Source organism: Colletotrichum fioriniae (assembly GCF_027942845.1).
Source record: "Colletotrichum fioriniae strain IMI 355084 chromosome Unknown scaffold_1, whole genome shotgun sequence".
Classification (NCBI taxonomy): domain Eukaryota; kingdom Fungi; phylum Ascomycota; class Sordariomycetes; order Glomerellales; family Glomerellaceae; genus Colletotrichum; species Colletotrichum fioriniae.
In genome coordinates, this window is record NW_027076837.1 from 5931705 (window position 1) to 5954922 (window position 23218).

The 23218-nt window shown below is 52.4% G+C and overlaps 7 protein-coding genes across 7 annotated transcripts; 5 read left to right on the forward strand and 2 right to left on the reverse strand.

Annotated features, from left to right (window-relative positions):
* Positions 1-594: 594 nt before the first annotated feature.
* Positions 595-1608, forward strand: N0V96_001531 (uncharacterized protein; the record flags this gene model as incomplete). The annotated part of the gene is made up of 3 exons (XM_053194116.1): positions 595-705; positions 838-1012; positions 1094-1608. The coding sequence occupies 3 exons, from the start codon at positions 595-597 to the stop codon at positions 1606-1608; spliced, it is 801 nt and encodes a 266-aa protein (XP_053048313.1).
* A 1131-nt stretch (positions 1609-2739) lies between these two features.
* N0V96_001532 (uncharacterized protein) lies at positions 2740-4098 on the reverse strand (the record flags this gene model as incomplete). Its single annotated transcript, XM_053194117.2, has 1 exon — positions 2740-4098. The coding sequence occupies one exon, from the start codon at positions 4096-4098 to the stop codon at positions 2740-2742; it is 1359 nt and encodes a 452-aa protein (XP_053048314.2).
* Positions 4099-8686: 4588 nt separating this feature from the next.
* Positions 8687-9852, forward strand: N0V96_001533 (uncharacterized protein; the record flags this gene model as incomplete). The annotated part of the gene is made up of 2 exons (XM_053194118.1): positions 8687-8956; positions 9022-9852. 2 exons carry the CDS (start codon positions 8687-8689, stop codon positions 9850-9852), a joined length of 1101 nt encoding a protein of 366 aa, XP_053048315.1.
* A 512-nt stretch (positions 9853-10364) lies between these two features.
* Positions 10365-12230, forward strand: VMA2 (Vacuolar ATP synthase subunit B; the record flags this gene model as incomplete). Its single annotated transcript, XM_053194119.2, has 7 exons — positions 10365-10460; positions 10534-10618; positions 10677-10696; positions 10749-10784; positions 10838-10999; positions 11054-11379; positions 11438-12230. 7 exons carry the CDS (start codon positions 10365-10367, stop codon positions 12228-12230), a joined length of 1518 nt encoding a protein of 505 aa, XP_053048316.1.
* A 672-nt stretch (positions 12231-12902) lies between these two features.
* ARC15 (arp2/3 complex subunit) lies at positions 12903-13603 on the forward strand (the record flags this gene model as incomplete). The annotated part of the gene is made up of 2 exons (XM_053194120.1): positions 12903-13157; positions 13256-13603. 2 exons carry the CDS (start codon positions 12903-12905, stop codon positions 13601-13603), a joined length of 603 nt encoding a protein of 200 aa, XP_053048317.1.
* A 220-nt stretch (positions 13604-13823) lies between these two features.
* On the reverse strand, positions 13824-15080 carry N0V96_001536 (uncharacterized protein; the record flags this gene model as incomplete). The annotated part of the gene is made up of 2 exons (XM_053194121.1): positions 13824-14645; positions 14787-15080. 2 exons carry the CDS (start codon positions 15078-15080, stop codon positions 13824-13826), a joined length of 1116 nt encoding a protein of 371 aa, XP_053048318.1.
* Positions 15081-16488: 1408 nt separating this feature from the next.
* N0V96_001537 (uncharacterized protein) lies at positions 16489-19789 on the forward strand (the record flags this gene model as incomplete). The annotated part of the gene is made up of 7 exons (XM_053194122.2): positions 16489-16637; positions 16712-16725; positions 16788-16831; positions 16887-17176; positions 17231-17565; positions 17616-19576; positions 19631-19789. 7 exons carry the CDS (start codon positions 16489-16491, stop codon positions 19787-19789), a joined length of 2952 nt encoding a protein of 983 aa, XP_053048319.1.
* Positions 19790-23218: the final 3429 nt, after the last annotated feature.

Consider the following 23218-nt stretch of genomic DNA (forward strand, 5'->3'; position numbering starts at 1 on the left):
CTTAGGGAGACCAAGGGCATTTCACAAAGACTTTGACTATGGGTTTGCGAACAGAAGACTGTTGCCGACAATATGATTGTGATCATTTGAAATAGCACATAAGCCAAGTAAAATTTATTTTACTAATTATCACAGCAACGCATTTCAAAAGTTGATTAACCTTACCATCAAAGACATATCTCTGACGTCGCCGCGCTTTAGCCTAAGAATACTTCAAGGAACAGCCAATCTCTAACCAATGGAAGTTCCTCAAAAACTGTTCGGATCAAATAAGTCAGTGGATTAAGCGAACTCCGTAACTGTAATGAATATCTCTTGGTGCCAAAAGACAATCAAGGTAGTTGAATGAGTCTAAACCATGAGAGCAGCCTCTAACTTGATCTCCATTACTCCGCACTCTGTTCCGCAGTTGGTCAGCCCCATATTTGTTAGCGCAGCTATGGCCCGTCTCCGAAGACGCTGGAAGTTCAATGACTCTACAATTCAACCTCACCTCAACTTTCATAGCCAAAAAATCCCTTACCTCGTTTCACTCACTCACTCACTATCTCACCCGCAGCACTCAGCAATACGACAACCCCGGTTAACCCTGCAATGACCGACGCCCAGCCCGAGATGAAGATTGATCCCTCGAGAGCAAAGGCTCTGGTTTCACAGCTGCAGTCCGTTCAGGAGCGCGTGACAGCCGTCGCTGCTGGGCGAAATGTGAGTCGGCCCTCTGGATATCTCTTGGAAACATTGTTCGGAATCGGAGAGAGAAGAAACTAGGGGGAACCTCTCTTCGCGAAGATGGAAAGTATGTTTTGTATGGGATAGATGCTGATTCTGTGACAAAAGGTTCGGTTAGTGGCAGTCTCAAAGCTGAAGCCAGCCAACGATATCCTGGCGCTGCACCAGCAGGCCACGCCGCCGCAGGTGCATTTCGGCGAGAACTACGCACAGGAGCTGGGTCAGAAGGCGGAGATGCTGCCCAGGAGTATTCAGTGGCACTTTATCGGTGGTTTGCAGTCAAGTAAGCGTTTCCTCAAAGACTCCTCATACGCCCCTCGCCCTCCCCTGCATAGTTCTTAGGTAGCTGACGCTTATCCAATAGCACATGCAAAGAAGCTGGCCAAGATTCCAAATCTCTTCTGCGTCTCCAGCGTAGACACCCTGAAAAAGGTCCAGCTCCTCAACGCCTCGCGCGCGGAGCTCATCTCTTCGTCATCAGGCGACAGCCCCGTGGAGCCGCTCGGCGTGCACGTGCAGGTCAACACCTCGGGCGAGGAGTCCAAGTCCGGCGCCGAGCCGGGCCCGGAGACGGTCGCGCTCTGCCGCGCCGTCGAGGAGGAGTCGCCCGCGCTCAAGCTGCTCGGCCTGATGACCATTGGCGCCATCGCGCGGAGCAAGGCGACGACGCCCGAGAACGAGAACGAGGACTTTGTGTGTCTCAAGGAGCAGCGAGATCTTGTTGTCAAGGAGCTGGGCTTGCAGCGGGAGCTGGAGCTGAGCATGGGTATGAGTGAGGACTTTGAGGGCGCGGTGAAGTTGGGGAGCGGGGAGGTTCGGGTGGGAAGTACGATTTTTGGGGAGAGGGGACCTAAGAGTGAGGCTAAGATTTTGGTTTAGCGGAGTTGGCGCGATGAGTTTTTGAATGTTGAATGAGTATTGGATGAGGTTGGATGAATGTAATGGAGGAAGTTGATAAACACTGGCTATAGGCAAGAGAGGTGAGTTCTAGGCCAGGAATGATGCGGTCTACAACCTGCCCCGAAGTAGTATTCACACGTATTGATGACGATCATAGATATATAAACCAAGTCACTAATGCTATTGCATTCATCCACCCCCTTTCTTTTAGTTTTACAACGTCTCAGTTGGTGATGCAATGAGCTATCATTGATGCGAACCATTCTCTCCAAGGGAGGCGCATAACTACGTAGTAGCTGACTTGAAGAGAGGAGATAGATGTAGGCACTTTGCACCATCTCCATTCTTTTTCCTCCTCAAGCTTTCGGAGTACGCGGCCTCATTTTTTACATGAGTGTGGAATTGTCCTTGCCCCCCACTCTCGCTCCTGATCGTTTTGCATCACTGCGAACGGTCTTCCTAAACATTTCTCCTCTCATTCATACAAGTTCTTCAGTGCCATACCGAGCAGCGTGAACGCACTAGATCCTCCAGATACATGCTAGGCTTGCCATTCACACGACGTCGGGGAAGCCTCATTTTTGATACCAAGCCTCCAGTCTAAGAATCAATAATGTGCCAAGTGGGCGGCTGAACAAGACAAGCAGCACAATAGATGAACTTGAGGCTAGCTATGACACTCAGTCACATCACGACAAGAAGACTGACGATAATGGGAGAAAGGTTCATCCTGCATTGGCGGGAAAGCGTGTTAGTGCACGAAGGATCATTTATTTTTTAATTTTTTAATGGGTTTATATTGAGTACATAAACCCGAACGAACGAATCAGAGTAGAACCAATCGGCCTAACTCGAAATGTAGGAACTCAAGCGAGAGCCTAATACCAGAACTCCTTCTAATGCCCCCCAAGTCGTGGTGTCTTATTGCACCGGGTATATCACCCAAGGAGAATCCAAACTCCACATAATGCTCCCGAAAGCATGGTGTCTTTTTTGTACCGGGCATCTATGCCGCACCTGCCCTCCCTTTTCTTGGGTGCGGTGTTCTCTCTCCTCATACCAGAGAACCACACGCCCACAAACTCCCCGATTCCCAATACCCTCCTTTGCTTAGTCGTATTGGGCAATGATCTCGTCGACCTCATTCGCCAGGACGGTGTAGATGAAGTCTTGCTCATCCGTAACGAACACAGCGTTGATCTTGGCGTCGAAACTGTCAAGTTCCGGATTGCTGTCGAATAGTTCGTAGGTCAAGCGGCGGCCATCAGCCCAGAGGTCGGAGTTGCTTTGGGTGAGCATCTCTATGAGCTTGGCAAGGATGTTCGTCATCTTCTTGGCCTTCTGACCGACTTCTACCAAGCGACTTCGGTATTCCGGAAGCTGGTGCGTCTTGGGATCATCTGCCCTCAGGATATCCCTAAGTCGCCAGGGCTCGATCGGGATGCCCATTCTGCGGAAAACTTCAAGAGTTGGAGCGGCTCCAGCCGCGACTTGGCAACGCTCTTGGGGTCCGCTATAGGACTTGCAGAAGTGGTGGCAGATCTGGGCGACCCTGACGAGATGGGCGTTGAGGGCAACGCGGAGGCTCTCGTACTTGTCGATGATGGTTTTGTTGGTGCGGCCATCTTTCCCGTCAATCTCGCACGCCGTTCCGCTCTTTTGGCACTTGGAACAGGCGTGGCCGGGGCTCCCGTCGCACTTTGTCTTCTTTCTGCGGCACGACTTGCAGGAGAAGGCCCTGACGGCGCGAGCGGGCTTGTCTGGCGTGGCCTTCTTTGCCTTGCGCGGAGCTTTGGCTTTGCCCTTGCCGTTGCCTCTCTTCTGGACTCTTGCGTCCTGGTTGTTTGGGCCGAGGGCGTCCCTGACGACGTTGTCGTCGACTGAGGGAGAGCTGTAGTCCTCGGCTATGTTGTCGGCGAAGAAAGGGCTGCTGCCGGCCTCCATGTCGTCGATGGGGGTAGAGTTGCCACCGAAATCCAAGTTATAGGCCGGATTGGGGATGTTGCTACCCGCCATATCGTCGTCGAGAAGATAGTCATTACTACCGACATCCTCGCCCAATTCCGAACTGAATACGTTGCCGCCGGCGGAAGCGCCAGGCGCGAAGAACGAGGGCTCAGAGGGGACAGGAATAGGGGCGGGGGGAAGAGCAGGGCTATTCAAACAAAGCATTTGCTCTTGGAAGTAATCTCCCCCGTTGTTACTGGCGTCCATGTCCCCGGCCTGGTGAGCTTCATTGTCGAATACTCCGGCGCCAGGGCTGACGCTAGAGGTCATAGTGCCGTTCGAACCTGATGGGAAGGCCGACGGAGACGAGTTGGCGACCATCTCGCTCAACAGGTTTTGGATCTCCTCGCTGCTCCAATCAATGTCTTGGGCGTACTCAGGCACGACCATGTTAAGACTTTCGTCCCAGCTCTGCCTGACCGGGATGTACTCCGGCTTCATCTCGTAGTTCTGGTAATCCATCTTGTTTGTTGGTTGTAATGAGTATGAAATGAGAGGAGTTGTAGTTCAATTGGATTGATGAATGTAGGCCAGATGGACTGTAGTGTGATGAAGACTAGAGAAGCTGACAACCACAAGACAGAGGAATGCTTAGCACTTTATAGGAGACAGGAAGAAGCAGAAGCTACAGAGGTTCACGATGTTCCCGCACCCCGGGAAGCATAAGTTGAAGAGGTTGTATCTCCGACGATGCCTTTTTGGCTAATGTACACGTCAAAGAAGCAAAATGGCGGCAAGCAGAGGGGTTCAGGAGTGTAAAAAAGCCACTCAGTGACTGGTATCTGAAGGCAAATGCCCGGGCGCCCAGGTACAGCAAACATAGTTCGGAGTGGGAGTGGTAGCTGGATGACATTTCTGTCCAGGTCGGTGTTCTGGGTATACATCACTTTGGGTTATCAAAGAATGAAAAGAGGGGATTGGTCACAGTCTAAGGAGTCTGGTAGCGAGTGGAGCAATTGACGCGGAGATAGAGGGAGTTGAGGATGTGAGGGCTTGAGGATTCGAGCGCTTGAGGATTACAGACATTGCGGTTCATTGAGGGAGGTGTTTACGACTTGAGAGCATGTCATGTGACTCTTTCCGGTATAGAGATGCCACTTCTGGATGTTGAAACGCAACGATATCAATTGAACTTCTGTTGTGCCAACTTGAACGATATTCATTGCATTTAAATTCGCTGTGATACCAATCTCAAGATCATTACTGAATACCAGTTCTACAAGAGTGGGCGATGCTCGAGGCAACGAGTGTCCAGTCTGCTCACACTTCTTTAGACCATTGAAGGCTGGAGTCACTGTCGTTCCTTGGTTCGACACGCAGCCACTCCGGGCTGCCAGACGCAAAGACCAAGAGTACAAACTGCTCTAGGTACCAATTGGCCGTCCATGAAGTCCTCAATCATCCAATCCTTAGATCCGTTAAGGTACTCTTGACTTGGAAGACCTAGACGCCGGGTTGTTGAGGGCACTTTACATTCCTTTTTGTTGCAGAGAGTTTCATGGAATCCTGGGTGAAAGTCAAATGGACTGAAGAGTTTGCTGTCCAGTTGACCAAGCCACCAGCAATGACACTTGGCCAAATGTTGAATGTGTTTGCTTCTGCGTTGGCCCTACTGTGCAGCAGAGGAAAATGAAAGTCCGGTTTTTGACCGTAAGTCGGTGTAAGTGATCCGTGTAAGTGAGCCGTGTGTTGGTAAAAAGTCAATAGAGTGTCGTCGAGTGGTCGCCAGGGGTGGCGAAAATAAGGTTTCGGTTGAGTCAATTGAGTCCGCTGTGCCTGAAGATCCGCCCCACGAACACCCATAAGGCCAGCCGTCTTACTGGGTTGACCAATGGAATCTCCCCTACGCCGCCTGACAGATGCACCAAATGCCTGGTTCAACTGCCTTTCGCCTACTGCCGTACCTTATAATTTCACCGGTCTCGTTTATCGCAACTTCCTACATCCTTTCCTGACAATTTAAGGCGTGTCGAGCACAGCACAGAAATCCCCCTTCAAATCGTCCTTGAGAAGGAACAGGCAGATGAGTGTGAAAGCAAGGGCCTCCTAAGATTCATCGGAGATAGCAAGAAAAAAAATCTGCAAACCATGTTAGTTCACACCATCACGCTGTGTCGATGTGAGCGGGAAGGTGGCGATGGAGCGGAAGAAATCTTGGACACTGTGTTAAACACACAAAGACCCGGACTCTGAGGAACCCGGCAGAGGAGGTACCTGGACATGAGGGGTGTCTTTCTTCAGGTACCTTACGATGGAGCGCTCGTCCAGGCATGAGAGTAACTTTTTCGAAATTTCACTTCCCGGACAAAGAAGTGGCGGTACTGCTCCTCTCTCCGGCGGGAAGTAGATGCCAGACTTTGAAGCGGAAGCAAAGGGTCCAGCCAGGTATCCAAAATTGGGATACCCAGCTGCCCCCCCAAGTGTTTTGTGTCTTCTATGGGCTCTCAGATGATAGAAAGACTGGGAGGCTGATGCCAAAACTGTGGGTGGAGAGGTTTCATGAAAGCCATTGGTGGAATCTGTTGTGTCTGAAGTAGCCGTCATGGTCGATATCGCCTTGATCAACAGCCATGTCTCGCATCTACAGGGACACGATAAGAAGTGAGCCCTGTAGTTTACTGCTGAAGGACTCTTCTAGCATCTCCCGGCCGGCAATAAGGAACCCAGCCAGCATCGACTATCTCACCTGGAGCAACGTTGAGAACGATTGTAGAATTCTTTCTCTTACAGCCTGGACCCCGTCACCAGTAGTATAGCCAAGCGGCAGAAGACACATGTTACACACTAGGACTGTCCATGAAGCCAAGAGCATTACCCATATCCTCAACCACTGGCCGACACTCTTTTTATTGGCGATGAGCGGCAGCTGAGCATAGGCATCAAACGGTAAGATAAAACTGTGAGTCTCAGTTGTATCGATGAGTTCTAGACCAGTACATACTTGAAACGGGATGCCAATTGAGCCCTGTTGTTTGCCATACTTCGTCATCCTCGAGGCCAATTGTCTTTCCAACCCAGGCTGTATCCCAGTTACGGAGAGGTACTTACAGCCCGTCCCGAGATTGAAGGTCAAGATTCCTCGGCAGCGGCCTCGCTGTAAGGTGGACAACGGTCCAAGTCAGTGTCGGTTAGTGTATCAGGAGGGAGCTTATATAGAGTCTGACTGTGCTATCCCACATGCCTTCCCTTACTCTTGCTGCGGGCCCACAAAAGGTCCGAGTCAGCGATCATGATAAAAATGCCATGAATCTTTCCAAGATGGTTTCTAAGAGGCTAATGGTATGAGAATCCTATTCAGAATTAGACAGTATCCAGAAGTGAAGATTCTGCAGCCGCCAAAGTGAGCATAATTTGGGTGTCCTTTGGATCGCGGAAAGAGAGATCGACGTTCTCGTTTACGGGGCGATTTACGGAAATCTGGGTAAATGAGTCAAGCTAGATGCAACCCAATTGACTTGGAATTATGACATAGCGTCACTTGTAAGAAAATGTAGCGCGATGGCTAATCGCAATGGGATGCACAGTTATGAACGATACAAGGATAAAGCACGCTGAATCAACGCGATGAGAGCCATCCCCGTTTCATTAATAAGCTATCAAAGCAACATGATGAATGTGTTGATATTAGATCGAACCGATTCCTTCCAACAGCATCCCATTATCTCACAGCAAGGACAAACATAGGCCAATAGTGACAGCTACGAACGGAAAAGCCATCGGAACTCTCAACGAACCCGCAGCGCCATCAGGACCGCTGCCCCTCGAAGTAGCCGTTGTAGTTCCCTCGGCGGTTGTGGTGGCCGAAGTCTGGAACGGGTAAGAAAAGTTGACTACAGCGGAGACGCCAGGGCAGACACCCTCGAGAAGCTGCTTGGTGTACAGTTTTTCTGCCTGGGATGGACAGACAAAAGACAAGCATACTCTAGTTTAGGCATGAGCATATCTACTTCGTCGCCACACGTCGTGTAAAGTGGTAGAATGGGAGGGATACTCACCGTGCGATACTCTTATGTGCCGGACACAAGCAATCCGTCATGACTCCGCCGGCATCCGATGCGTCGTTGTTCTTGAGGGTTCTGGTTACGTACGGTGCGCAGCTTTCCGACCAGAACTGGTCCAGCATGACGGAGTTTGTGCAAGAAGAGTAGAACCTATATAGTCTGTCAGTCAGTCGCTCTCGATCACTGAGGTAGTTGGAGGTTATCTTACATCCATGGCCTTATTAGGCCTCTGGTCGTACACTCCTCGTCCCAAGGGGTGATCCGCGGTTTTGATGGCCCGGCCAATGTGGGCATGATAGCAGGCACCGACTGCGTCTGTATCGCAGTCTGTCCCGAGACAAGTTGAGGCATCAGCCATATGAAGAGGGCGAGAAGAGGCAGGAAAGCCCCTTTCACTGAATTGCTGAATTGTTCCATTGTGGGCGTGGAGGTTTGAAGCATGATAAGGTGAAGATTGCACGTAGACGTTTGGAGAAGGCCCACGCAGAATGATTACCTTACTATACGACGCCTCGAGAGGGTAGTTGCCCCCTACGGCGCAGCTCGCCACGCGCGTACGCGATTCTTGAATGAAATCCAGACATTTAGACTGCTCATGAGACTATTAGACTACTTAGGGAAACCGCACTCGGTCCAATACGTTACACTCTGCTTGCTGTGCCGCCCAGTTGCATCTCAGGATCACGGCTAAATGGTGTACGCCAATCTTGAGCGCGAAAGGCCCTTGTCCAATCTCGTATTTTGATTCATACTGAGAGACGAGGCAGACTTTAATGAACAGACGTAAGCAACTGGGAGATAGTAGAAGTTTGTATTTTGCAATACGACATCGTGCCATTGAGATGTAGGGATGGTAGTTGCGCTTGAGACGTTGGACTAACACGAATGTGTGAACAGCTGCCACCAGGCGGCGCCACTCGTCACTGGCCGAGGCATTGTGGAAGCCGACGATATGCGGCCAAGCTCCCCATGCCCCAGCTCTTCTCCAAGACCTCTGTAACTTGCCGATCGACCCCTCGTTGCCATTCCTCATTCAATTCAACCTCAAAATGCTTGCCATTCGCCCATCAGTCTGTAGGGCGTGCCGAAAGGCCCAGATCCGCCCGGCGAGAGCGTTCGCAACCGCCAGCGGTCCCATCCAGCAGCCGCCCCGCGACACCTATGTGAAGCTCGTCGAGGTCGGTCCTCGCGATGGCCTCCAGAACGAGAAGAAGACGATACCCCTTGCGACCAAGATCGAGCTGATTGAGAGGCTCGCCAAGACCGGTGTGTCTACAATTGAAGGAGGTTCCTTTGTCTCGCCGAAATGGGTTCCCCAGGTAAGCTTACCCAAGTGGCCTGATGAATCTTGGGATCAGTGTTGCTGACGGTTGAACGGTTACAGATGGCCAATTCAAGCGAAATTCTTGAGCACCTCCTCACCCGAAAGGTCTCCTCTCCAGCCCAAACATCATACTCATTCCTCGCACCGAATATCAAGGGTCTGCAGAACGCCCAGGCGCTGCTAGCCAAATACCCCGGCGCATTCGCATCACAACTCCAGCCCTCAGCTGATGCTTCGACCCCCGCCGTCGAAGTTGCCGTTTTCGCGGCAGCGACCGAATCGTTCTCGAAGAAGAACCTCAACTGCGACATTGCGACGTCACTAGACCGCTTCCGCGAGGTCATTCGCGAGTCAAAGGCGGCCGGCCTCCGCGTTCGCGCATACGTCTCTGTGGTCCTCGGCTGCCCCTTTGAGGGGTACGACGTCGACCCGCACAAGGTCGCCGAGATCTCGACGGAATTGCTGGAGTCGGGCGCCGACGAGGTGTCTCTTGGCGACACCACCGGCATGGGAACCGCTCCCCGGACTAAGGAGCTGCTGAACTGCATGAGGGCGGCGGGAATCCGCAACGAGGATATCGCGATGCACTTCCACGACACGTACGGCCAGGCTCTGGTTAACACGGCCGTGTCTTTGGAGCATGGCATCCGTACGTTCGACAGCAGTGTTGGCGGTCTTGGAGGATGCCCTTATAGCCCCGGTGCGACTGGCAATGTGGCTACGGAAAACATGATTTACTTTATTGAGAGTCTGGGTATGGACACTGGTATTGATCTGGACGCCATGTCGGATATTGGTGCTTGGATCACGGGCGAGTTGAGCAAGGCCAACGACAGCACTGTTGGAAAGGCTGTTTTGGGCGCCAGATCTCGTGAAGCGGCGACAGCGTAGTCTTGAGTTTCTTGAGAATTGAATTGGAGTTTGGGATGGATTTGTCAGTTCTCGTCTTGATATGTACCATCGTATAAGTTCATTCTGCCCTGAGATGCCCAGGAAAGACGTGTTGGATGAATGTTGAGGTGCCTCGTACCTTCAGGTTGGAGTGCGGGCAGTCATGTGATGTCACTGCCACAATGTGTGACTGCTAGCGCCCAAGCTGACACTGAGACCGATAATGGCACACTGGGAAGCTCCCAGGCGTGCAAGGCCCGCGTCCCCAGTCACCAGTGATCTTATCGGCGCCACCTCAGCTTGCCGAGCGGGCTCCACCAAGACGAAGCAAGCTCCAATGCAGTGCATTCGACGACACTGCACCGACCTGTCAACCTCCTCCAGCTACGTACATCGCAGCGCCTCGCATCGTCTCCATCAATCCGCCCGCCCACGCCCTTCCTAATCGCCCCCCTCCGACCCAACACGCATTGTCTTCTAAGCCGGCGCTGTCTCGCTGATAGTCAGAAGCAATGAGTGACCCGCGGGAGCCCTCTTACTCCATCGTGCCGAGAATTCGGTACAACACCGTCGGCGGTGTCAACGGACCCCTCGTCATCCTCGAGAATGTGCGTCGTCGCCGAGTCGCGCTGGAGTTCCCACCAGCAAATTGTATGAATTAGGCACTGACTCTGCGTCTAGGTCAAATTCCCCAGATACAACGAGATTGTCTCCCTGACCCTGCCCGATGGAACCAACAGACAGGGACAGGTCCTCGAGGCTCGAGGTATTTACATAACGTCACTCTTCTGCCCAATGACCAGTGTGCTAACGAACATCTATAGGTGACCGAGCCGTCGTCCAGGTATGCGAAAACGAGCGATCACACGAGAAACACCGATTGACGATGGAAACAGGTCTTTGAGGGAACATCAGGCATCGATGTTAAGAAGGTATGAGATCATCGCATCTCGACAAATATGACGAGCGCTAAAACTCTAGCCAGACCAAAGTCGAGTTCACCGGCCAGAGCTTGAAGCTTGGTGTGTCGGAGGACATGCTGGGCCGTATCTTTGACGGTTCCGGACGAGCTATCGACAAGGGCCCCAAGGTCCTTGCCGAGGACTACCTCGACATCAACGGCAGTCCCATTAACCCCTTCTCCCGTGTACGTGATGCTCCCGAAGATCATGCCATGGCCTTATATTCTGACAGACTGTAGGAATACCCCGAGGAGATGATCTCGACCGGTATCTCTGCCATCGACACCATGAACTCCATCGCTCGTGGACAAAAGATCCCTATTTTCTCTTCGTCTGGTCTGCCGCACAACGAAATTGCCGCCCAGATTTGCAGACAGGCCAGTTTGGTCCAGAAGCAGGGCATCACCAACAAGGGTGTCCACGACGGCCACGAGGAGAACTTCTCCATTGTCTTCGGTGCCATGGGTGTCAACTTGGAAACCGCCAGATTCTTCACCCGCGATTTCGAGGAGAACGGCTCTTTGGAGCGTGTCACCCTCTTCCTCAACCTCGCCAACGATCCTACGTGAGTTTTGATATCAGAATGTCCCGTGAAGGAATGTGCAGACTGACAAGCATACTAGTATCGAGCGTATCATCACTCCTCGTCTCGCGCTTACGACCGCCGAATACTACGCCTACCAGCTCGAGAAGCACGTTCTCGTTATTCTTACCGATCTGTCTGCTTACTGCGACGCTCTTCGTGAGGTCTCAGCCGCCCGTGAAGAAGTCCCGGGTCGTCGTGGTTACCCCGGGTACATGTACACTGATTTGTCCACCATTTACGAGCGCGCCGGTCGTGTGGCGGGTCGCAACGGTTCCATCACCCAGGTGCCCATTTTGACCATGCCCAACGAGGATATCACTCACCCCATTCCCGATTTGACGGGTTACATTACGGAGGGCCAGATCTTCGTCGACAGAGGCCTTTACAACCGTGGTATCTATCCGCCCATCAACGTTCTGCCGTCTCTGTCTCGTCTCATGAAGTCTGCCATTGGTGAGGGCATGACCCGCAAGGACCACGGCGATGTTTCCAACCAGCTCTACGCCAAGTACGCCATTGGTCGTGACGCCGCTGCCATGAAGGCTGTCGTCGGTGAGGAGGCTCTGTCAGCCGAGGACAAGCTTTCTCTGGAGTTCCTCGAGAAGTTTGAGCGCCAGTTCATCAACCAGGGCCAGTACGAGGCTCGCACCATTTACGAGTCTCTCGACCTCGCATGGAGCTTGCTCCGTCTCTACCCCAAGGACCTGCTCAACCGTATTCCCGGCAAGATTCTGAACGAGTTCTACCAGCGTGCGGCCAAGGAGGCCAAGGACAAGGGCAAGCAGAGACAGCAGGTGCAGCAAAACGAGGAGAACCTGATTGACGCATAAGCGGAGACGCCGAATGCGGGTGCTTGATATCCCCGAGAAGTCGGCAGCGTAGTAGGACAATCGGTCGACGTTGTGTATACGTATGAGGGGGCACGAGAGTGTGAGATGGGCAACTTTTGGACCTAGACAATGGCATGCAATTATTAGTTTCTACACATGCCATGTCTCAGTGATGTTCTTGTGTTTGTGGAAGATGTGCGCGAATTTTTTCATTATTTACAGAACTGTCTTCTTGAAATCCCAACGAGCAATGCCATGTTTAACCTAGAGCTGAGCAGAAGAGTCAACGCGGACCCACGGTGAGTGACATCGAGGCTTATGATGGTCAAGATCCAGTCTGCAGCGGGTTGGCACGAATGAACCATGGCACGGACCAACGTCGTCAGCCAGGCGCACCGCCTCAGTGAACCCCACATCCTCCACACCGAGCCAACTCCCCACCATGAGCATGCGGCTACCTTACCTTACCTCACCTCCCGACCTTACCTGACGCAAGACGACTGTTCCAGCGCAGAGCAAATCCGACGAAACTACCTACTTCAACCATATCAACTACCGACGGCAAACCGAAACTCTACCATAGTAATACTTACTGCCTTTCAATACCGACTTTGAACCGAACCGAACCTCTCTCTGCGTAGCGTAGCACAGCGGGCGACAGACACATACAAGATGTCCATTCACCGGGAGCTCAACGCCGCCTCGCTCAGCGACGCCTGGCGGACCATCAACATTGACGCGCTGCAGGAGGACTCGGCGTGCAACTTTGACACCAGCACCCTGCGGCCGTCGCAGCCCGAGATTGGCGAGGACGAGGTCCGGCAGCTCGCGGGCCAGGTGCGGCAGCTGCTCCGCGGCGGGGACGCCGAGGGCGCGTTGAGGGGATGTTTGGAGTTTCCTGTGTACAATGGACCTGATGGCGCCAAGGTGAGATATACATTTGTTCTTCTACGGGCTTGAGTGAGCCCCTCACGGAGCTCAAGAAAGGAGAGACGAGTTTGCTGACCGAGCTATTTCACAAACAGGACGCACACCTCCAGACCATCACCGAGGTCCTCCAGTCCATCAAGGCTTCCGAGATGACGCCCCTTCTCAAGTCCATCTACGGTGGTCCCGGTGGACCCGAGCTTCTCGACGTGCTGATGAAGTACATTTACAAGGGCATGGCCGGCTCTGCTGGTTCCGGGGGCTTGAGGTCGCCGCCGCCGCAGGCTGCGCCGAGCGGGTTCAGCCAGATGAGCGGTCGCCCCGGAGCCACCAACGAGAACGTCGGTAGCGCGATGAGCGTGTTGCTTAGCTGGCATGAGAAGGTTGTTGACGTGGCTGGGTTGGGAACTATTGGTCGTGTCATGACGGATTGGAGACGAGTTTAAGTTGAAGATCAGATGAGGAAGAAAGAAAAAAGGGGGGTAATGAACTTCATGACGAGTATGGGCATGCTCGGGACTTTGGGCGTGTCTTTTTTTGACGAATTCAAATTAGAAAAAGACTGGGCGTGCCGACAAATGAAAGCCATAGAATTTGTTTTGATTCTTTCTTTTACAGGTTTTACAGTTGTTTCTCACAAATGTGCCAGGTGAAGCATCATGTCTACTAATTGGACTCTAAGATGTCCTTGAGATTCACGTCTCCGCTTCCTCTGGGCAGAGCCGTGGGCTGGTCGCCGCCTTCGTGCCACCCGATCATGTAGATGATTCTAAACGTGGCGGGGATGCTCCCGTCCTCGTTGCCGTGGAGCTCCCTATAGATGCCCTCGTTAGCCAGCAGCACCTCCCTCCTGATGGCGCCCATTTCCCTGCCGAGGATCGCGTTGCCCTCGCCCATGGCCTGCAGGTCCTGCATCAGTGCAAAGGTATCGGGATAGTCTACGACAATGTCGTCGACGTCGACGGTCAGCATCTTGAAGCCGGCGCGCTGCATCAGCCCGCCCACGTCGCGGACGTCGGCGAGGGGAGAAACGTGCGGGGAAATGCCGCCGCGGCGCTCCTGCTCGGCGAGCTGCAGGGAAGTGCGCAGCTCAAAGAGGCTGTCGCCGCCGAGCATGGCACCGATGAAGGGGGCGTCTGGCTTGAGGACGTTGTTGATTTGCGTAAGGACGCCGGGGAGGTCGTTGATCCAGTGTAAGGACAGGGAGGAGAGAACGAGGTCGAAGGAGGCGGGCTCGAAGGGTACGTGTTCCTCGTCGACGAGGACGGTGCGGGTGATGGAGATGTCTTTGTTGAAGGGGAGGTCGGCGTCGCGGTGGAGGAGGGCGTGGGAAGACTCTGCGGCGACGAGCTCGCCTATGCGGGTGGCGAGGGGTTCCGAGATTGGTTTTGAGGGGTCCGGGTCGGGGTTCTCACGGGTGAGGGCGCGGGCTACGTTGCAGGAGTTTGCGCCTAGATCGAGGGCGCGGGGGAAGTTTCGTTTGATGTCCTGTTGGAGGGCAAAAATGTGTTAGTGTCTGGTAGCTTTCTAGAGGCATTGGTCATTGTTGGTGCTGTCAGATTGAGCTCTGCCGTAAAGCAATGCTCCGGGGGCTGCGGGTGGTGGTTGTAGTGGTGGTGATGTTCTCACAAGTAACCTCTCGCACAGCCGGTTTGCGACTTCATCCTTGAGATAGTCTGCTTGCCGGCTGGCCTCGGGATTCGATGCTGCGCGCTCCTTTTGCAGCCATTTTGTGCGACGGTTGAAGACCTGAAAGGCAGCAGAGCCGCCGCCGGATGTTATAGCGTAGGACCGGCGTGTGGTTGTGAAGGAGGGTCCGGCGAGGAACCGGGAGCTCGGTGCGGCGGCGAGGCACACCACCCGTCTGATCGTGGAGCTCATCACCGGCGTCGCATATCTGCAACGGAGCGCGGAGGCGGACATGTGGGAAAAGGTTTTGTGTGACCTTTTAGAATTGAGAATCCTGCAGGAGAACGAAGAGGTGGCCACAGCTGTGATATGTGGTAGGATTTGGGTTTTTTGTTGAACAAAAGAAGGTTTTCTTATTATGGATTGACAGACGGGAAGGGAGCTCTTTCCTTCTCCATGGGAATTTCAGCAACTTCGATGATGCAGCACTTTGGTTCGGCTTGTCAGCACACTTTGGAGCTTGCCAATTGACGGGAACCTATCGAGTTTAGCGCGTATCTATACGTACCTCTTGACTGGGGGAGGTGTCGCTGCTGCACGGGCCCGTAGCGTGCGTGCCCCCGGTCAAAGTCCCCTCTCTTGAGTTTCTGTCTCCCCAAATTCCTCAGTCAGCAACGGGGAGCATGTTCAATGGCTTGAGAATTCGCTGGATGGAAGTACCTTGCAACACCCCTGACGCGCCCAGTCTTCAAGCAGCGGCCACACTGCGCGCACAGCAGCAAGGCCGCCCGTGAAGAGCCCAGTTCTAGGGGGGACAAGTGTGACAAGCAAGCACCTGATAGACGCTGGGACGCTTACCTGACGGTCCTGACGTCCAACTCGCAGCAGCTCTTGCTGCCCGTGTTGCGTGTTGTAGACATCCGAAATGCTCTCGCTGAGGTGAGAGGTACATCACCTGTAAATAAGTACAAGCAGAGGTACCTCGGAGTGGTTTGACAGGCCCGTTCAGACGTCCAATGTGCGGGTGGCCCATCTCCACACATTGGCTGCATTCCCAATCCCAAGCCTTCCGGGCTTCTCTAAAGTGTCGTTTTCTCCCAAGCCCGCGAAAGCCCCTCGAACCCCTTTCTTTGGAGTTTTGTTTCCCATTTCCCACTTTCGCCCAGTGCAACATCGCGAATCGACGCCGAAACCCTTACAAGGCCGAACTCAATCTCGAGTCAAACCACCAGCTCCTGTCCTCTCGACAATCCCCCTGGTTGCATCTTCATTGCTCGACGGGAACGCATTGCTAAGACACGCAGCGGCACTTGCCGGCCGGTTTCGAGTTCGAGTCGCCGAGTCCACAATCCCGCCGTCCACCGATCCGACCGTTGATCTCCCCAAAAACTCCACGCAGCAATCAGCAGGCCAGCTGGGGTAAGCGAGCAGAAATACGAAAAGAAAGGACCCCTCGCGCGCGCATGGAGTGATTGCCCAACGCTCGCACCGGAGCAGACAACAACACACGACCCGACGCCAAATACACCACCCATCGATTCCGCATCCGCGCCGCTCTATTACGAAACTCCCGTAGCGAGTCCAACAACATCCGCCAGCCCAACCCCGATCATCCCGCGCAGAAGAGGGGGGAAGGCATTTTGGAGGGCAGAGGAGACAGCTTTAAACAGATAACCCGTCGAACCCGGCACATACCGCAGCCATGTCGTCCTCCGCGAGCGGCTTCCTCGGCCGCTCGACTAGCAACAACTCCAACATGCGAGGGTTGGTGCAATTTATCGCCGACCTGAGAAACGCAAGAGCTAGGGAGCTGGAAGAGAAGAGAATCAACAAGGAGCTGGCCAACATTCGGTGAGCACGCATCTCCCGGCATGTCATGCTGCGCTGTCTCGCGACGGAGTACTAACAAGAGTTCCTACATGTAGACAAAAGTTCAAGGGTACGAGTCCATTGCTGCGGTCGGCCGGCCAGCGCGATCCCGGTGTGCTAACTCCTGTGTAGATGGAAATTTGAGCGGTTACCACAAGAAGAAATACGTGTGCAAGGTACGGACTGTCCTGAACTGCTCTGGCTGATGTCTCGTGCTGACAATCTATGAAGCTTCTCTACATCTACATCCTCGGATGGAACGTCGACTTTGGCCACCTCGAGGCCGTCAACCTCATTTCTGCGAACAAGTACTCGGAGAAGCAGATTGGATACCTCGCCATGACCCTGTTCCTTCACGAGAAGCACGAGCTGCTGCACCTGGTCGTCAACAGTATACGAAAGGACTTGTTGGACCACAATGAGCTATTCAACTGCCTGGCTCTCCACGCAATTGCCAACGTTGGTGGCAGAGAAATGGGAGAGGCCCTGAGTGGAGAGGTTCACAGACTGCTGATTTCGCCGTACGTCCGGTCGACCCCCGAATATTATACCAATGACTAACAGCAGCAATCTAGCACATCCAAGGCGTTCGTGAAGAAGAAGGCCTCACTCACCCTCCTCCGTCTATACCGCAAGAACCCCGACATTGTTCAGCCGCAATGGGCCGAGCGCATAATATCGCTTCTGGATGACGTCGATGTCGGCGTGGCTCTGTCTGTCACGTCTCTCGTCATGGCTCTTGCCCAGGATAACGCGAGTGCGTACAAAGGGGCGTATGCGAAGGCCACAGCAAGAATCAAGAGGATAGTCATTGACGGGGAGTACACGCCGGACTACCTCTACTACAAGGTCCCTTGCCCCTGGCTTCAGGTCAAGCTTCTGCGCCTACTGCAGTACTTTCCGCCTTCAGGTGTGTTACACATGAGAAATATTCTAGCTAGCACATGCTAACTGCTATAGATGACACTCACGTCCGCGAGATGATCCGGGAGTCGTTGCAGAAAATTCTGAATCTCGCAATGGAACAGACTAAGAACGTCCAACAGAACAACGCACAGAACGCCGTGCTCTTCGAAGCCATCAACCTCATCATTCACCTGGATAACGAGCAAGCCCTGTTGAAGCAGATCTCATCTCGTTTGGGCCGATTCTTGACTTCGAGGGAGACCAACGTTCGCTACTTGGGTTTGGAGGCCATGACACATCTGGCAGCCCGTATCGAGACCCTGGAGCCGATCAAGCAGCACCAAGACGTCATTCTCGGCTCACTCAAGGACAGAGACATCAGTGTGCGGAGGAAAGGTCTCGACCTTCTCTACAGCATGTGTGACTCTTCCAATGCCCAAGTCATTGTTGGCGAACTCCTTCACTACCTTCAAAACGCCGATTTCGCCATAAGAGAAGAGATGGTGCTGAAGATTGCTATCTTGACTGAACGGTATGCCACTGATGTTCAGTGGTACGTGGACATCTCGCTGCGTCTGATTGCCATGGCTGGAGATCACGTCAGCGACGAGGTGTGGCAGCGTGTCATCCAGATTGTGACGAACAACGAGGAGCTGCAGGTCTATGCGGCTCAGCACTCCTTGCAGTATGTCAAGTCGGATCACTGCCACGAGACCCTAGTCAAGATCGGAGCCTACATCTTGGGCGAATTCGGGCATCTCATCGCTGATCAGCCCAAGTGCAGTCCTATTGAGCAGTTCATGGCTCTTCAGAGCAAGGTTGCCGCATGCTCGTCAAGTACAAGAGCCATGATCCTCTCATGTTATGTCAAATTTGTCAACCTCTTCCCCGAAATCAAGCCCCAGCTTCTCAAGGCATTCCAGGTTTTCAGCCACACGCTCGACTCTGAGCTTCAGCAGAGAGCATGCGAGTACCTGACACTAGCCACACTGCCAACAGACGACCTTCTCCGCACTGTGTGCGACGAAATGCCACCATTCTCTGAGCGACAATCCGCACTGCTTGCCAGAGTGCATCAGAAGCATGCCAACACTAGCGATAAGAGAACTTGGATTGTCGGTGGCAAGGATGCGAACGCAGATGTGGCAGAAATGAAGATGGCCAAGGAGGGTGGCCTCAAGAGGACCTTCAGCACAAATACAAATGGCCATCACGCGGCCAATGGAGGCACGAACGGAACAAATGGCCACGGTAACGGTGTGAACGATTTGGCCGGCTTGGATATGAACAACCTTGGACCTGCCGAACCCAAGACGAAGGCGCCAAACCTGGCCAGCGCCGCCCACTTGTCTCCTAACTGGGATGTGGGATACAACAAGCTCCTGCTTAAGGGCGAGGGCGTGCTATATGAGGATGGGCAACTCCAAGTCGGCGTACGTTCCGAGTACAGAGGCCAGATGGCGTGCCTGATCCTCTACTTCAAGAACAAGACCCCTACGGCCCTGGGCTCATTCACCACAACACTGGATCTTGATGAAAACGAAAAGGGCAAGCTTACATGGGATGTGAAGAACCTGCCGGAGAGCACAATCTATCAGAATGGGCAGTCTCAGCAGGTCATCATGTTCGAGTCGAAGAAGGTGTTTGACAAGAGCCCAACGATACGTATTAGCTACCTTGCCGGTGCCCTGCAGGCTGTCACCCTCAAGCTTCCCCTCACCGCACACAAGTTCATGGACCCCGCAGATCTCTCCGCCGACGACTTCTTCAGGCGATGGAAGCAAATTGGCGGTGCCCCTCGTGAGGCCCAAGCGATCTTTGGTCTGGCACCTGGTAAGTCGGATAGAGAGTTGAACGAGTTCTTTGTACGGCAGACGGTCGAGGGCTTCAGATGGCGTGTCCTTGACGGAGTCGACCCCAACGCGAAGAATTTTGTCGGTGCCAGTGTCCTGCATACCTCAGAGGCAGGCAAGTTTGGTTGCTTGATGCGTCTTGAGCCGAACTACGGAACCAAGGTTTGTTTTACCCCTGATATTATACTAGTAATGAGTGATACTAAGTCTGCCTAGATGATCCGTCTCACCATCCGCGCCACAGACGAGAGCGTCCCCGCTGTCCTGCTCAAGGTCATGCAGGACCGTCTGGCTGCTGGCTTCACGCAAGAAAAGTTCCAAGCCCCGACACCATCCGAGATATCGGACGCATTTAGCAATATTCTGGTTACATAAGGCAAAAAAAGGGAGGCAGTCCACACCACCGTTGTAATACACATTTTCACACACAAACAAAAATCACTTTCTTCGTAATGACACATACCCCACAACACTTTTTGCCTTCTTCCTCCCCCTTTTCCTGTCTGCCTTGCTGTCATCTCTCGGTCTTGGTTTGAAAGTGTTCCCTTTTTTTTATATCTGCATGGCAAAGCTACTAGGGGTGGCGTCGGGAGGCATCGTGGTAGCAGTCGTTTCCGTGTTGAGGTAGTTGAAGAAGCTCCTGTTAAGGATTGGAAGGCGGTGTCGTTGGGGGACTTAATGAAAAGTACTCTTTGTCGAGATTGGTATTTATCATGAGTCTATCGTCTGTGCTAAAGCCTTCCTGTTCGATTCTCTCGCACAGCGCCTCCCCGCTTGATCTATGCGACACCCGCCCCGAGATAAAGATGCAGTCGGCGTCAGTCATTGTCGGACCCCTTACGTTTTCTCCTGTCGAAACAAACAACGCCTTTCAGAGACAGCCAACGAAAACGGTTTTCCAGTCACCTCATCTGCATGTCAGCCTCTCGATAGCTGACGCTCGCCTGCATCAACCTCTGGCTTAAACTGTCCCCGTCACGAGAGCTTTCAAGCTTTAACATCTGACTCTTTCTCCTGTCAGCTCGCCGGCGGCGTGTGAATAGCATTCTCCGTCGAATGCGAACACCGCTGACTGGTTGTGAGCCTGCTTCGTATCGCCCGAATACCCAGGCCCAACGTCCATTAGCGATCAGGCACCTGAGCGGTCTGTATACCTCACGTACTGCGGTCAACTTTCTATGGGCGAAAACAAGTAGCCTTTCGCCTGCTGCTCCGTGTCGGGTTCCTACTCTGGCGCCCCCAATAGCTATCTTATGCTGGATGCCGCTAAGATTGCTCGAACCATCATGACGTATGCTTCTCTCATATGTGAATATTGTAAACAAATCTAAAATATTATCTCGTAGCAATGTGTAATTGTAGTCTCTTGCGACATTTTGTCAAGTTTCGGTGGCGGTTCGTTTTTCCAAACGGGCTCGATCTCAAACTCTATCTCGGCCTTAGACTCGAAGAAACTCCCAAACTTTCTTAAGCCCGAGGCTCGTTATCGCAATTTTCGCGTGTGCCATGTACCATGAAAGACAGTTCCATAGCCTGGACCATCGATCGGGCTTTTTCTTGTGCTCAGTCCAAGTTGAAGTGTAACCGTCAATATTAGGAAGGGCGAACAATGCCAGCTCCTGTTGGTGCTTCCCGGCGTGGATTTCGTAATTCTTCAAGGGTATCTTATCGAAGCAAAAAGGGCACGAGAGTTCGACTTCATCCTTCACGGAAGCAGACATCACCATGACGTTGGTGTGGTCTCTATGAATTCTAGATAGTTCATCTGAATGCCGTGTTTTCACATGCGTTCTGCACTCAGATTCTGACGAGAATGTGCAACCGCATTTGGATCTGCAGTAGAATGTGCTAAAATGATGGTCGATCATGTGCTTCATCCAGTCGCGCCTCCTGAAGAAATCAGTATCTGGCATCTCGCAGTCTTTTGCCAAGCAGCTATATGGGCGCAGGTCGTCGTACACATGTTGTCTAAAAACGATTAGCGGCGATAATCAAGGATTTTATGACTACTTGAAGTACCTCCATGTGTGATAGTCTTGTATTTCAACAAGCATGTAGCAAAATTGGCATTCGAACGGCCCGTCTAGTGCTTCCTCCGGCAGGTCTGGGATTGACCTTGATGTAGAGTCGTATGCACTTGTTCCGTATTCGTCTGAGGATAAAATTGATAAATCATAACAGATGCTGGTCTCTGAGAACTTTTGCGGGAGATTGGAGATGGAAGATGCCATAGCATCCTGCTGAATGTTCGTCATGTTGTACACCTAGTCGTCTACAGGTTGCGAAAGCCTTTCGTGAAGAGCCTTCTTGTACTTAAAATACTGACGCCTCCTTGAGATTGCTTTTCCTAGCCGTTGGGCAAGGTAGTCTTCAGTCCCCTTGAATTTGGTGCTTACGTGCTGGATATCGAATGCTTCATATGCAGAGGTATCTATTAGCTCTGAGCTGAGGGATTCGTACCATGGATCTGGGGTTTGAAGAGATTTTCTTAGACTCCACAGAGCAGAGCGTCTTTCGATGACCTCGCTCACGATTCTGGCTGACTCTGCGAGGAGGGGAGGGACGTCGTCAGGGTTTGCGTCTGAATATGCGTTGATATCCCCTTGAGTTAAGCCATCCAACGTGCGACCATCAGGCGAACTCAGTGCCGTCTGCAGATCTTTAATAGACTTGGAAGTATTGCTTAGGGTCTGAAGGTAGTCGTTCACAAGCGTCAGAGTCTGATCTTTGAGCTTCGACGCATCTCGCAGTCGGTAGTCGAGGAAATTGCGGTTGATTTTGCGCGCTTTAAAGGATCCAGCCCAATGTATGAATATATCTCTTTCGTCCTGCAGGTGGAACTGAAGATGCTGGTTCAGTGGATGAGGTTCAGGATCTTGGGTGACTGGTAAGAGACTAGAGAATCGGTTTGTCGTCTCCAATACAGCACTCATGATACTCTCTGCCATTGCATCGACGTGAAATTATGAAAATGAAGGCTGATGCAGGCTGGAAAGGCTGTGTCTGATTGGCGTTCATGCTTTTCTTCTTCTTTTAACTCGTCAGAGATTACCGCTAGAGACACATATTTATATGTCAGCTTTCCACATGAAGAACAAAGGAGCCCATCGATACTGTTCGGGTTCAGCGGTGACGAGGTCGCGTTTTCTTTCCAAATGCTGCATGTGACAGTGAACAGAGTTGCTTTGTCTTTGAGAAAACGATGATCCCTCTTTGTCACCAAAAATATCAATCGATGGTGTGTAGGTCAGACTGGCCAATCCCAGGAAGATGGTCCGCGAAGCTGTTTCTTGTCGCTTCCCTCTCAGTCGTTCGACACGTTTAAGCACGTAATAGAAGCAGCCATCAACTCTATGAAGAGACGTCTTGGCCTTGGTACTCAAAGGAAAGTGAAAAGAATTTCACCTTTAAAGCCAACTTCTCCTGTTCGCTACATTTAACTTGAAGAAAGGCGAGGTAGACTGAAGAGTTCATGGTTATAAGGGAATTCAGCGTGCAAACGCAGCTCTCAACACTTCCAGCCACGGAAAAGAACGTGGCTAGACTATCCAGAAAGACATGACACCTCTGGAGTCCATGATTTAGCAGAGCCCCAACATTTAACCTGCCTGAGATCGGCGGTATATAGATATTGAACTCGAAGTCACTGGGGTATTTGGTCGAATTTCTGAAGGTGGAAGATTTGCGATAACATTATACATCCATAGAAAATATTTGATCATCGTGAGGCCACTGCAATAGCTCTATTGCTCATCAATATCAGTGTTGCTGTCATCTCTGGGTTTTCGGTTCTGAAAGTGTTGC